Source organism: Carettochelys insculpta, chromosome 6 (assembly GCF_033958435.1).
Source record: "Carettochelys insculpta isolate YL-2023 chromosome 6, ASM3395843v1, whole genome shotgun sequence".
NCBI lineage: Eukaryota > Metazoa > Chordata > Testudines > Carettochelyidae > Carettochelys > Carettochelys insculpta.
The window spans coordinates 110,472,247-110,485,737 of NC_134142.1; the positions used below are offsets into that span (position 1 = coordinate 110,472,247).

The following is a 13,491-nucleotide window of genomic DNA, read 5'->3' on the forward strand; positions in this document are numbered from 1 at the left end:
TCCCTGGGTTCACAAGAGCCAGGCTCTAACCATTGAGATATGCCCTCACCCTGAAAACCAAAAAAGCTTCAGAATGGGTGTGTTGAGTGAGGAGGGGAATAAATCTAAAGGAGAAGTGAGCCAATAAGAGAAGGAGGCAAAGCAGTGGATAGGAGAGGGCATTAGGCAATCACAGTTTGAGTGGAGCCACAAAGAGGGCCTTGCTTTGATACCTTGGTCTCAGCCCTGTACTTTCTGGCTGGGGTCCTTCCAGTCTTCCAGCTGGGAGACAGCCCCTAAGCCTCAGTGGGGATCACTTTGGAAGTGGACCTGCAGCCTCCCCCTCACTAGAACAATATTGAACAGCCTCAGCCTGCTCAGTGGGAGCATTATCAGCAAGTGCAGACATAGGGAGAAGCTGTAAACAGGCTGTAATGGAGCACAGGAGCCTTGCCACTGCAAGCAACTGATACCAGTGTCAACTCTGTAAGAAAGGGAGGGGTGCATCTCCTCAGGGGCCCCTACTGACTGACCCTCCACTTCTATTCCTTCCTCCCCCAGAGAGCTCTGGCTACTTAGATTCTTTCTGGCAGCTCTCTCCAATCCCAAACATAACTAAGAGCTGTGGAAGTGGGGTGGGATCTCTTTTACTGACATGCCCTGCCATGAATACAGGCACTGCCAGCCTGCCAGAGTGAGCCCTTGCTGCTCCCACATGCTCCTCACTCTCCATCTGACAGCAACCTGCTGGGGAGAGATTAAAATACAGGAAGGTGTGAGGGGGAGAGAAGGGGACTTTCCTTTCACTGTGACTATTCATGATTGATGCATTGGGCTAGGGCTGGTGACTTCCAAGCTGAGAAGCGGAAAAACCAAGAGTCAGGGTGGGGGAGGAAGGAGACAGATAATAGTCTTACTGGTGACTTTGGGAAGAGAGCTCCCTGGAATGGAGACGGGGGGACACACTGTGCTGTCCATTATCTATTCTCTTCCAGCCCAAGACAGTCATGAAACAGGTTTGTGATAGGGCTAAGGATGTCATGAGGGGTTAGAACCTGACAGTTCCAATGGGGATGTCACAGCAGGTCAGTGCATTAGCTATCAGCTTTTAACTTGCAGTGGTACAGCATCAAATCTAGTTTAGGAACAAATGGAAATGTTTGGTCTCATCCATGTGCTGGCAGAGGTTACTTGAGTTAACTTGTCACTGTAAAAATCACAGAATTTAGCATTACATGCAGATGCTATTTCAGAGACAGCCAGTGAGGGAAGAACAGATGGTCGCAGACTGGAATTGAGTGGCATTAACAAATCTTTATTTGTGGGGGGCAGGAGGGGCACTAGAACAGCAGTGGATAACTGAGGTACCACCATAGAAATATGTAATGGACGTCTATCCAGCAACTTTCTGCACTATACTTGGCTCACTAATGCATTAGAAGAATCTGTTGCATCAGTTAACCATAAAATTTCACTCTCCAGGCTATGAACTGCTTGTAGCTTGGCACAAGCATCATGATTTCAAATACTGGGAATATTTATCATCTGTGACAAGTTTCAGAGGGGTAGCCATCCGTGTTAGTCTGTTTCAGCAAAAAACAAGGCATTCTGTGGCAACCTAAACACTAACACGTTTATTTATTATTTATTTGTGGGCTGAAGCCCACTTTGTCAGATACATGAAGAGGAAACTTCTGTTTGGCAGATGTGTATATATACATGCGAAGATGGGAGCGTTACATTACTATCTGGAGGACCAGTGCTAATGAAACCAATTCAATCAGGGGATGTGGCCCATCACAAGGTGAGAATACCAAAAGGAGGGAAAATTACTTTTTGTCATGAGCCAGCCACTCCCAGTCTCTCTTCAGACCCAGTGTGATAGCGGCAAGTTTGCCTATAAATTCCAGCTCTGCAGGTTTGCACTGCAGTCTGGTTTTGAAGTATTTTGGCCGAAGCATGGCAACTTTCAGGTCTGTTACTGAGTGTCCAGGAAGGCTGAAGCATTCTCTGACTGGTTTTTCAATGCTGCCATTCTCTATGTCTGATTCGTATCCATTTATCCTTCTGTGTGGTGACAGTCCGGTTTATCCAATGTTCATGGCAGAAGGGCATGGTTGGGACAGCTTGCAGGCAATAAACAAAAATTCACAGTAGCCTGTGACCTGTCCCCAGGTTTTATTAATAATGCCATAGGGGGCTGGGTGGGGTGGGCAAGTGGAGTGCTGCCAGGGACTTGCAGCTGACGCAATTCCAGCCTCTGGTCCGGTAGCCCAGGCACTGCTGCTTCTGTTCTGGCGGCACCAGGGCTGACCATCAGTAGCTGCTCCAGCCCCTCCACGGCTCCTGTGGCAGGGACTGACAAGCATTACTTCCGCCCCAGGAGTTCTGACCCAACTCCAGCTGCTGCTTCAGTCCTGCTCTGGTGGCCTGGGGTGGACAGCTGCTCCCACCTTGCCCCAGAAAAAGTCACAGAGGTCCCAGAAAGCCATGGAATCTGTGACCTCTGTGCTAGAATCGTGTCCTTTGTTTCTCTGGTCTTGGTTTCTCAGCTTGTTTAGCATCAAGTGATCTCTGTGTAGCAACTCCCTGCTGAGTTGAGCTTGAAGCTAATTTCTCAGGGCAGGTTTTTCCGTGAGATTAACAGAGATTTCTCAAAGGAATATTTCCCTTAGATCTGAATGTTTCTAGCTCAGACCCTTTACTCTACCTTAGAGCCAACGGAAAGCACCACTATTTTCGAGCATTTCCAAATTATTGACCTCTTCCCCTACCCCACCGAAAGGGGAGAGCTGTAGCAGAGCTAGAACTCGGGAACCTTGCACCTTCCCTTCTGAGGCACTTAATTAAACACAGAGGGAATTGTAAGTGCCTTATTCAAGTGTCTCTCTGTGACCCACATTAACTAAATGAATTACCTTCCACCTGCCACTTTGGCACCATTCAACCTGTGCACCCTATGCAATTGCACCGTCTCTCCTGCTAGTGTCTTCATAAGCCTGATCCTGCTAAATTCCCAGTAACTCCAGAATAAAGTTCAGGTATTGTGCTGCATTTCCCTTCCCTCAGTTTGTACTCCCACCTATAGGAGACCCTTCCTGCTATATGTAGAGACAGCTCTGAAACCCTCTCCCAAAACACATATATTCACCCCCTGCAAGAGACTTCAGCAGGCCGAGGAGGAGGTCTGCACACTGTGTATTCCTGGACCCGTCCATGGGGGCTGGGGGGATGGAAGCAAAGGTGGTAACTGCACCAAGGCCTGGTCATTTGAAAGGACCTAGGATTCCAGCTGCTGGCGCTGTGGCAGCAGCTGTGGCTGGAGCCCTGGGCCATTTCAATCACCACCAGAGCTCCACATAGCACACTTTAGAACCCAGATAGCACTGAAGGGCTGGCAGGGATGCTAGCCCCATCCCCGCCCCTTCTGCACAAACCCTGCCCCTTCTGGAAGCACAGAGCCACTCTCCCAACCTATTCCAGTGGGCTGACAAGTCTGTCAGCTCCCCTGTGTATTGCCTTTGGTTATCACAAGGCCTAGAGGAGCTATTGGGCAGCTGGGTGCAAGTTTAGACTAGGCAAACGGAGATCTTAAATTTCTCTGCTTTGCTGTGTGAGGGATCAGCACTACCGATATCTCATTGCAGGTCATAAAGCCTGTTCCATTGCAGAGGTGGGATTTATTACCATGGAGAACCCCATCTGGTTCACAACACTGTTTGCAGGCAGCTGGGACTCAGAGCTCTCAGGCTGCTTGAATTTCTCCAGCCTTGAACTCAGTGAAAACTGAGTGTGATCCATGGATGTGTGTTTGTGTTTGTACAACCTATGCAACTGGCAAAGTGGCACACTGACTGAGCATTCATGTGTTCATCAGAAGTTAAAGGGATCCTCACAAGATATAATTAAACTGTAAAAATATCAGAAATATTAAGCTGTAAAAGCAGTGATGTTATTGTGACTCTGACTGCATGGGTAGCACCAATGTATGGTGGCAGGTAGGTACCACAGGGACAGAGACTAGAGAGTTCAAGGTGCATTTTCAAGAGTTGGAGAATATTTCTTTCCCTACCTGTCAAGGGCTGCCTTGCTCTCCCTTTGTGAGGGCCATGTCAGGTCCTCTGCTGCCCTTCAACCCATATTTGACCCCTTTTCTCTCAGCGCAGTGTGGTCTAACAGCAAAGTCAGGGTCTATGCCCCTCTCTCTTGGGGTAGTGCAGCCTAACAACCTTAGTCCAGGTCTATGCCCCTCTCTCTAGGGTAGTATGGCCTAATGGCCACAAAGTCAATGTAATTCTCCCTGTGGCCAGGATAGTATAGCCTAGTGGTCAACAACAAAGCAATAGATATAGATCCCAGGAGTTGGAGAGGAGGGGGTAGAGGGACCAGGGCTTGCCCTCTCTACCAAGTCCCAGCCCAGGGCCCTGTCAGCAGTGGAATGGCCCACTACTAGCCTGGTGGAAAATTCCACTGCAACATGCTGCGATGCCAGGGGGACACAAGTCTCTGCCCTGGGCTACTTACTACCAGTCTTTTGTGGGTAGTCCTCTCCATCCCTTTGCTCTGGCCTGGGGCCTCTCCTACAGCCTCTGAGGCACAGAAAATGGCCATTGAGGCTTGGTCTGTTGGTGTCTCCTCCCCTAGAGCTCCTGTGGCACCTCTTTCCCCTGCAGCAGTCAGCCTTGACTGAGCTACTCCATAGGCCTTTATAGCTGGCCTCCAGCTGGAGCATGCCCAACAGGCCAGTAGGGACCTGGCTTCCTCAGCCAAGTGAGCCAGGTTAACCCTTTCAGTGCAGTGTTGATACACCTTGTCACATAACCACTTAACTAAGGCCAGGTCTACAGCGGGGGTAATGTCAAACTAAGGTATGCAAGCCCAGTTACATGAATAGCATAGCTGGAGTCAATGCATGTGAGTTACCACAGCATCTCCACTGTGGGGCGTCAAGAGAAAAAATTCTCCCATTGACTCCTCTTACACTTCTCATTCCAGTGGAGTACCAGAGTTAACCAGCGTGTGAGCAGTGGTCGGCTCAGCGCATTTTTACTAGACCCATTAAATCGACCCTGGGGTCAACCAATACCCACAGGGCCAATCTTCCAGTAAGGGCAGACAAGGCCGAAGAGTAGTAATAGTGCTTTCTATTTTTATGGTACCTTCCTTCTGGGGAAACGCCAACTACTAGACTCATATTTTTGAGAACTGACCCTTTGAGAAAGGAAGTATTATCGTTCCTTGTTTACAGATGGGAAACTGAGGCACTGATAAATTAAATAACTAACTCAAGGTCATACCGGGATCGAGGGCCAAGCCAGGAGTAGACCTCGGCTCTTCTTGTTTCCAAACAATTACTTTAATGATGAGGTCATCCTCCAGCTCACTACCAAGGCATCTGCCTTGGATTCATTCAGGCAGGTGGATCCTTCCAGGAGGGCAAGATGCTTTGTATGTGTGTGTGTGTGTGTGTGTGTGAGTGCTTGCCAGAAAAAAATACTGAATTATTCTCTCACAGTTAAATGGCTCAGTTCCTTTACCTTGGGTTTACTTTGTATAGAGACCCCTTTCTCTCTCCTATGTAAGAATGGCCATAGTGAGTCAGACCAATGGTCCATCTAGCCCAGTATCCTAACTTCTGACAGCAGCAGATGCTAGGGATGCTTCAGAGGGATTGGACAGAGCAATTATCCACCTTGGGCTCGAAGCAGAGGATAGCTATGCTTGTGGGGAGGAGAGAATTGTAGGTTTTCATGCTCTTAAGGTTCTTGTCATTTGTCTAAGGTGCCATATACATGAGTGACCAGCTCCCAACATGGCCCCAGGGAAATTGGTGATTGTTCACTTATATTTTGGCTACAAATCTAATTGGTACAGATTCTTCATGGCAAAATGCCCCCATGTCTTCTAGCCCAGGCACTTCTTGCATTTCCTTGGCACTCCAGAGCATGCATCCAAGCATGTCCGTGGTCTCAGGTTCCTTTTGACCCCAAGTTGGGAGAGTGACAGAGAGAGAGGGGCCTATCTTTATTTGCCAGGCAGAGGCAGCTTGAAGTGAGATTTCAACCCGAGGGCATTGTCCACTTCTTCTACCGGCTGCAGGCTGTGCCACTGGGCAATGGGTCGGCGAGGATTGGCCAGCATGTCTGACCAGTGGCGCAGTTGGTTGCCCGTGGCTCTGCAGCCCAGGAACACCTTCCCAATCTGTTCATTCTTGGTCACCTTGTCGTGATCCCAGACCGAAATCACCAGGTCAATGTTCTGGAGGGAAGGCACAAAGGAATCAGGTGAGAAAGACAGACAACATACACCTTCCTGCGAGGTGCATGTTCTCCATCTAAAATGCACCACTGGTCCCTGGGCAGGCTGACTGGGGCTGCCGATAGAGAGGCGGGTAGGCCCCCACCTGAATGTGTACAGAATCAGTCAGAGAAGGGTTAAGTGGCTACTACAGAGCAGACGCAGTCAGGTTTGTTAACCCCACGTGCTTAGGGACCAAGTGTGAAAAGGAGGAAGTGGCCAGCCATGAGCTGAACTGAGAGACTGACTGACATCCATCTCCACCCCGTTTGAAAAAAAAGCAAGAACTTTCATTTGGGATTTGGCTTATCCCCTGGAAAGCAAAGGCTCTAAGTCACAGCTGGTTGGGCTACAAGCACCATACTCATGCCAGGGAGAGGCAGAACACACTCTGGGATTCTCCCCATTCCCTTCTGTTACCTCCTCTCCACTCCCCTTCTCCCAATTATGCTACAGAAAAGCATGAGAAATACAGGGGCTGGAATGAGAATTGCAACCAGCAAGCTCCTCCTCGCTTTCCCAGTGTGAATCCAGGGTGACCTGTGTCCTCAGAGGATGACACCAGCCAAGAGGGGGGAAGCACCTGAAAGCCACTCACTCCCTGCTTCACCCAAACCCTTTAGCCCCTATATCCCTGAGTTCCAAACACCACATCTGTCTGCATTGCAGGAGACCCCTGGACTGCATGAAACCACCACTTCATTTCCCTTAGACTTGCAGAGACAGTTGAGCCAGGCTAAGTCACCATCACAATGGCAGCTCATGGCACCAACGTGACTATTTTTCTTTTGTGAGCTTCCTCGGTTACAGCAGCTACTTCATAGCCAATGACCTAGTGTTCACACCTAGTGGTGTGCATCTGTTACCGAATGCTCTCCCTGGCTGGGGAAACCCACCTGGATCTGATTGAAAGGCACCTCAAAAGTAAACACTTCATTGAAGTAGGGGCTTAAAGTGCTCTTCTTCACACCTGTCTTCTTCTTCTTCCATTTCTTCTTGTTCAAGATAAGCTGCACTTTGACATAGGGGTCTGAGAAACAATGAGAACACAGGAAGGATTGGAAGGCATGACCAAGCAGTATCATTCATAGTATCCTCTGATAGAAAGATTTCCACTGCTCCCTCATAAAACAGCCTCGGGACGTTCAGACGTTTGGAATTCTCCCAGCTTTCCTGGTAACTGATCCCTGCATGACTTTGCCAATGCACCTTGGTCCTGACCTGCTGATGTAGTCCATAGCCTGGCCAGTGCATTTCAATCCTCAGCTGCAGCAGCCCCTGCCTTTCTAGCCCTGGGCTTCCCTTACAATTCAACTAATCAACCTCAATCCTGGTCTGCAAAATCTTCAGTTCTAGTTGTGGGCCTCCATGCTGCCAAGGCACCTGAATCCCAACTTGCAGCCCTTCCTGCTACTCCTCACACTGGTTGTGATGGGGCAAAATGGGGATGGAGGTAGACACAAAGGAGGGGCATGGGGCTTCTCACCTTATATGCTACGGGATGCGCCAAGCTTCTTTAAACATGGGGTGGAATTGCTCCCTATCCCATACACTGAGTAGGGCTACCCTGAGCTCTTTCCATCCACAAAGTACCCCCACAGGGAGTTTGGGGTTGCCCCCCAGCACCCTTCTCCTGAGGAGAAATGAACAAGTTGCCTATTGTACAAGCTTTGCCAAACTGTGTTACAAACGTATGTTTGTAGTGCTGTTGTAGCAATGCTGGTCCTAGGACCTTAGAGAGACAAGGTGAGTGACCTTTTTCACCAGAAGAAGTAGGTCCAATAAAAGCTATTACCTCACCCATTGTCTCTATTACAAATATATGGCATGAGTTTTGGAAAATGCAATGAGACAATCAAACTTACTCATCCTCATCACCTGAGGGAGAATTTGAAGCCACAGTGCTTATTGTTGGTGCTTTCTGTACCCAGCAATAGGAGTCAAGCCTGAATTGTTCTCAGACAGGAGGAGACCTGGGGTTAAGGAGAACCTGTTTCGATGGATCCTATCTGTTAAAGCAACATTTTGGCATGTCCTTCCTGATGTACTCCACACTCCCTAATCACACACTGTACAATTATTGTGGCCCCTCCCTCCTTACCCGATAATCCACTTGAGTCCATCTTCTTGAGCTTCTTGGCTTCCAAGATCACCACAGTTAGCTTGCTGGTGCTAGGGACATATCGGAGTGAGAAACAGATCTCCCCAAGGCGTTCTTGCTGTGAGAAACACAAGTGAAAGGAGAAGTGATCAGTGAATGTGTGATGGTAGGATCGGAGCAATATAGCCAACTCAGCCATGCCAAGAGCTAGTGGGCCTCTATGGTCTAGGGTTAGTCTTGGAGCAGTATGATTCCCGGGTAGGGATAGGGGTATCAAGTGTCGCATAAGGTCAATGTCCAGCAGGGAACTTCAAAGACACATTGGAGTTACAAAAGATGAACTTCTCTGGTCTGGGCTTACACATGAGGCTGAACTGTCTTACGAGAATAGAGTTAGGGTTCCTAAGGACAGGCCTTAACTGGCTCTGGTGACTGCCCAGGTGAATCTATTGTTACCAAGGGCAGAACCCCCTAGGGTCAGGTTAGGCCTGGGATGGGTGGGGCTCCTGAGATAGGGTTAGAGTAAATAATTGTATGGCTCCACAGGTTTGGGTTACTGTTTCTAAGAGCAGGCCTCACAGGGCTAAGGTTAGGGTTACCGAGAGTAAGGCTCCTTGGAACAAGGTTAAGATTACTAATGGTAAGATTTTCTGGGTTAGGCTTTGGTCTGGGGCTGGTGGGGATTTACAGATTAAAGTTAGAGCTACTCAGGCACAATCTCTACAGTTAAGGATAAAGGTTATGCCCCACACTCCAGGGGTATAGAAGTGAGGGAAAATTTTTAGTTGAAATTGCAATGAAAAGAAAGGGTGACAATGTGAAAACTTTTGTGAAAATGATGTCCTGTTTTCTAATGTGCCCCAGGGTGTGTTATAACCCCATATTCTGCAAGCCAAGGTTCATCAATGGCCATGTTTCTCATGGGGGCAAAGTTCGTTGATAATGTTGTCTTTTTCAGTTATTGACATTGAGGGAATTGCCAATTTTTTAGCATGTTTCTAGCATGTTGCCCAGCTATACAGCTTGTTGAAAAGTGAAGCAACATCATTGAAAATACTGTCCCAGTTTCTTGTTGAAATGTTGACAAATTTGCAAAATTTTAACCAGATCTGCTACATACTCCATTGTGGATTTTTATCAGGTGAATAAATAATTTACATTGATATTTTATTCACTGAATTTTTCCTCTTTTTTCCCCATTTGCAAACAGTACACAGACACACCAAGAAACTGTCCATTTTTTTAACTAGACAAAATTGATAGCAAACTTCCTGAGAAAATATTCTCTGGCCTACAATTCATTCTAATTTTGAATTATGATTATTACCATCAGCACAACAAACTGTAGTTCATGCTGTAACTGATGGGACTCATTTACATAACTTTCTATTTGTTAACTTATGTAACTACTTTATGTAAATCTAATTACGTAAGTGGTACAATTTAAAGTGAGTAACCAGTGCTGCATGAATTTTGAACTGTAGATTTGACTGTCATCTTCAACATTTGCATTTCATACTGGGGTGGTTAGTAATATTTCATCCACCCAGAGAACAGACACAATTCCCCATAACTAGACAGCATTGCCAGTTCTTGTGATTTATATACAGAGTCTCATAAGATTTGGTGTTTTGCTCTGGAGTTCTGTCATTATAAAAGAATTCCCATTTTCAAACAACTTTTTAAAAGTACATTCCTAGTCTTCTGGCCCAGAATGCTTGAAAAAGTGAATCCTAATGGCTCCAAAAGAAAGGCCAATAAAAAGAACCCCAAGGGTTTTAATTTTGAAAACATCTCATGGTTGAAAGTCAGGCCCCGAATGATTTTTGGGGAGGTGCAGGTGGAAGGCTGACTCATGACTGACTGCTTGAACTTGGTCATCCTGCTTCTGTAACCAGCCATCTTAGGAGAAGTTGCAGTTCTCTGTATATATCAGATCAACTCAATGTTTGGTTCTGGCAATTATTCCAGCTCCAAATGGGCTTTTCCTCCTTCTTTGGAGGAGGAGTGAGCTATTTCACCCAGGCTCATGGAATATTTGACTAGCCACCGGGCCTCTATGTGCTGGGTGTGTGGGCACAAAGGGTGCAAATGCACAACCGCTCCCCCATGTCCACTTTCTCTCCCTTCCTCCCTGCTGCACTGTGCAGGGGGAGCCTCCAGGGCATGACAGGGGAACCCCAGGCACCCTGGGAGCTGTAGTTCTTTAGCCAGATCCCTACCTAGAGAGCTGGCCCTGGAGCAGAGATGAGACTACATTTCCCAGCATGCCCTTGGCTGCAAGCAATAGGAAAGGGAGGGGGGATAAGGGAATATTGTTTTTTACTTATGATATTATAGCAAAACCCCAAAAGCTATAATTTCTGCAAGACCTTTATTACTGTATAAATTTTTACTACGTTATACAAAATCATTTTACTGATAGCTATTTCCACTCAAATTTTTCATTAACCTCTTATGTCACTCATTGCACGACTATTGTATTGTGAGCTCCTTTATAATTAAAAAAGTTGTGGTTCACATTAAAAAAAATCACACACACACACACACACAGACAGTCCTGTGTATGGACCTGACTGCAATCCTGACCACCCGTTCTGGCTAGTGACCATCCATTCTCCCCACACCCTTACCTTCTCTCCATGCCTACCTCACTTGCTGGCTCATTGCAGGGAATATACAGTGAGTAGCCTCTCCCCTCCATCCTGTGTGTGAAGGGGAAGTCCGAGCAAACAGGAGTGCTTTGCTCCCTGTGGTTAAGTAAGGGCTGCCCACCACAGTCCTAGCAGCAGAACCCTCCAACAAAAGTTCTTGCCTAGAAGGTGCTGCTCAACAGCAGTGAAGGTGGTGGAATCAAGACTCCTATAGGGAGATCTTTGAGATATTTTGCCACTGGCTTAGTTTCCCTTTGTCTGCTCCCTGATCCCCTCACTCCAGGTTTGACTTGGATACCCACCTCTATCTTACTGGCAGCAGTGAGCTCTTGCCACTGCTCAATCACATGCTGTAGGTCAAAGTCGCTTAGAGGCAGCCGGACCTCACCGATGATGTCGTGCTTGGCAAAGCGGTTGAAGTCGTAGATCTGCATCACCAGGGTAGACTCGGACACCTCTGCCTGGGGAATCTGCCAGGGAGCAAACAAGAAAGGAACGGCAGTGGAGTGAATGACGTCACCTCCCCACGCTCCTTCGTCACAGCTCAGTCCCGTGAGTACGGCACAGCAGAGCTTCCCTCAGGCCACTGCCACGTCTTTCCTCCTGCGCAGGTGGCACATCTGGGCCTGGGAAGGCCCTCCTCTCCCAGAGAGAGATTCAGCCTCCAGGGTCACTCTGCACCAGAATCCCACCGCACTGCTCTGCTGGCTCTGAGCCCTGAACAGGGGAACCCCGGGGCTCTACAAACCAAAAGCAGGAGGGCAGATTTGCGGGAGGGACCAATGAGACTCTTTCCCATTCAGACCCAGCAGATAAAACTGGCAGGACACAGCAGTGTTTCTGCAGGAGACCAAAGCTGTACTCCTGCAGGTGCATGTACAGCACTGTCCCCTAGAGGGAAAGCAAAGAGATTGAGCTGCAGCAACCATATGAGTGTGGGATTCATGGGTGGGTGGGCGACAGGGACAAGTGTGACTGGGCACTATTAGTGGTCCCTGGCTGCAGCAGCACTGGAAAGAGTGCAGGCTTCCTTAAATCCGGTTAGTTTGCTGGGGATTAATGCCTCTTGGGTGGTAATTGCTGGGCTAAGGAGGCAATTTGCCTCCATAACAAGGAAGGTGTAAGTGGGAGGAACATGAGCTGAGGAAGCTCAGAGCATGAGCCTGAGCTGAGGAGAAACAGCTGTGTAAGTATCTCCCCCTGCCAGCCTGCAGTGCCTTCACTTACACTGTGTAAGGGTAAAAGGGAACAACCGGAGCTGTATTTGGGGTTAGGAGAGCAAGAAACTGCAGGACATTGGGTAGTGACAAAGCTGCCCGATGACAGGGGGTAAGCGTGAATGTAAGAAAATCTCAGACCCTGTTTCTTTAGTCTCAAGAATACAGGATAGGAAAGGGGGCACATGGGTAAGAATGGGCAGGCCTGAGGCGACATGGATCTTCTCTGTGTATCCTCTTGGGCCTTACGCCTGCCACAAAGCAGGAAGGATTTACTGGGCATGCTATCACTAATGAGACCACACCCAGTGTTCCCTGTAAGCTGAGCACTTGGACAGCCGCCCAGGAGAGATTCGGGTGCCATCCAACTGGATAGCAGAGTGCCCACATCCACCTACCGTGGGCAGCACCTGTTTCTACTGGCTGGGAACATTTGCACATGCCTCACTGCGCCCAACAATATTTATTCTGCCCACAGATCAAAAAACTAGAGAGAACCCTGATCATGTGCTCATCAATGTTTTCTCTTGTCTTTTCCACCCAAGAGCAGAATAATTTTATGTGCACCACCTGTAGAAACAAAACCTGGCTGTGGGCGCCCTGCTAATCAGCTGCATGGCATCTGACACTCTCCTAAGCAGCTGCACAAGCACACAGGGAACCCTAGTCCTCATCCTGCTTACCTGTTCGCCATGTTCCCATGCCTTCAGCACTGTGCAGGATCAGCACTAGCTATCTGAGGTCTGCTCTCCACTCCCAAGCAGTGACTGAGGAGCAAAAGTCTGGATGAGAGTGAGCAGCTGGGAGTGTGTCTCACCTGGAAGGTGAAGGTCTCATTGAAGACTGGGTTGAGTGTCTTTCGGTAAACCTTGGTTTCATACTTCTTCTTCATATCAGATGTTAAGTAGACAATAACATATGGGTCAGAGGTCCCCCCACTGTCCATGGCCTTTAAATCTGCTGCCTGTTTCACTCCAACCTTCATCTGAAAGATATCAACAGGAAAAGGCTCCATGTAAGGGGAGAGAGCTGGCTCAGCTTTCCATCTTCCCAGTGACTGTAACAGCTGGACACAGAAAAGCACGTCAGGGGCTTTTTGTTGTAGGAAGCAATTTTGGGGTGCTATTATAGATCAGTAGCCAGGAAGGCAGTAGGGATCCTGATGGCTCACTGGTGGGCTAGGACTTATTTAGTGTCTGCAGCTGTGCCCATAGGTGTAGGGGAGGAACTAGCTGTGTGCACA

The 13,491-nt window shown here is 48.2% G+C and overlaps 1 protein-coding gene across 1 annotated transcript in view; it reads right to left on the minus strand.

Annotated features, from left to right (window-relative positions):
* Positions 1–1,287: 1,287 nt before the first annotated feature.
* SYT8 (synaptotagmin 8) overlaps positions 1,288–13,491 on the minus strand; it is a 30,622-nt gene continuing 18,418 nt past the window's right edge. Inside the window, exons 5-9 of the mRNA XM_074997826.1 lie at positions 13,066–13,233; positions 11,334–11,501; positions 8,378–8,495; positions 7,173–7,306; positions 1,288–6,237 (exon numbers count right to left, since the gene is read on the minus strand). Of these exons, the coding sequence (XP_074853927.1) occupies positions 6,004–6,237; positions 7,173–7,306; positions 8,378–8,495; positions 11,334–11,501; positions 13,066–13,233 (822 nt within the window). The 3' untranslated portion in view covers positions 1,288–6,003. The remainder of the gene's footprint in view (positions 6,238–7,172; positions 7,307–8,377; positions 8,496–11,333; positions 11,502–13,065; positions 13,234–13,491) is intronic.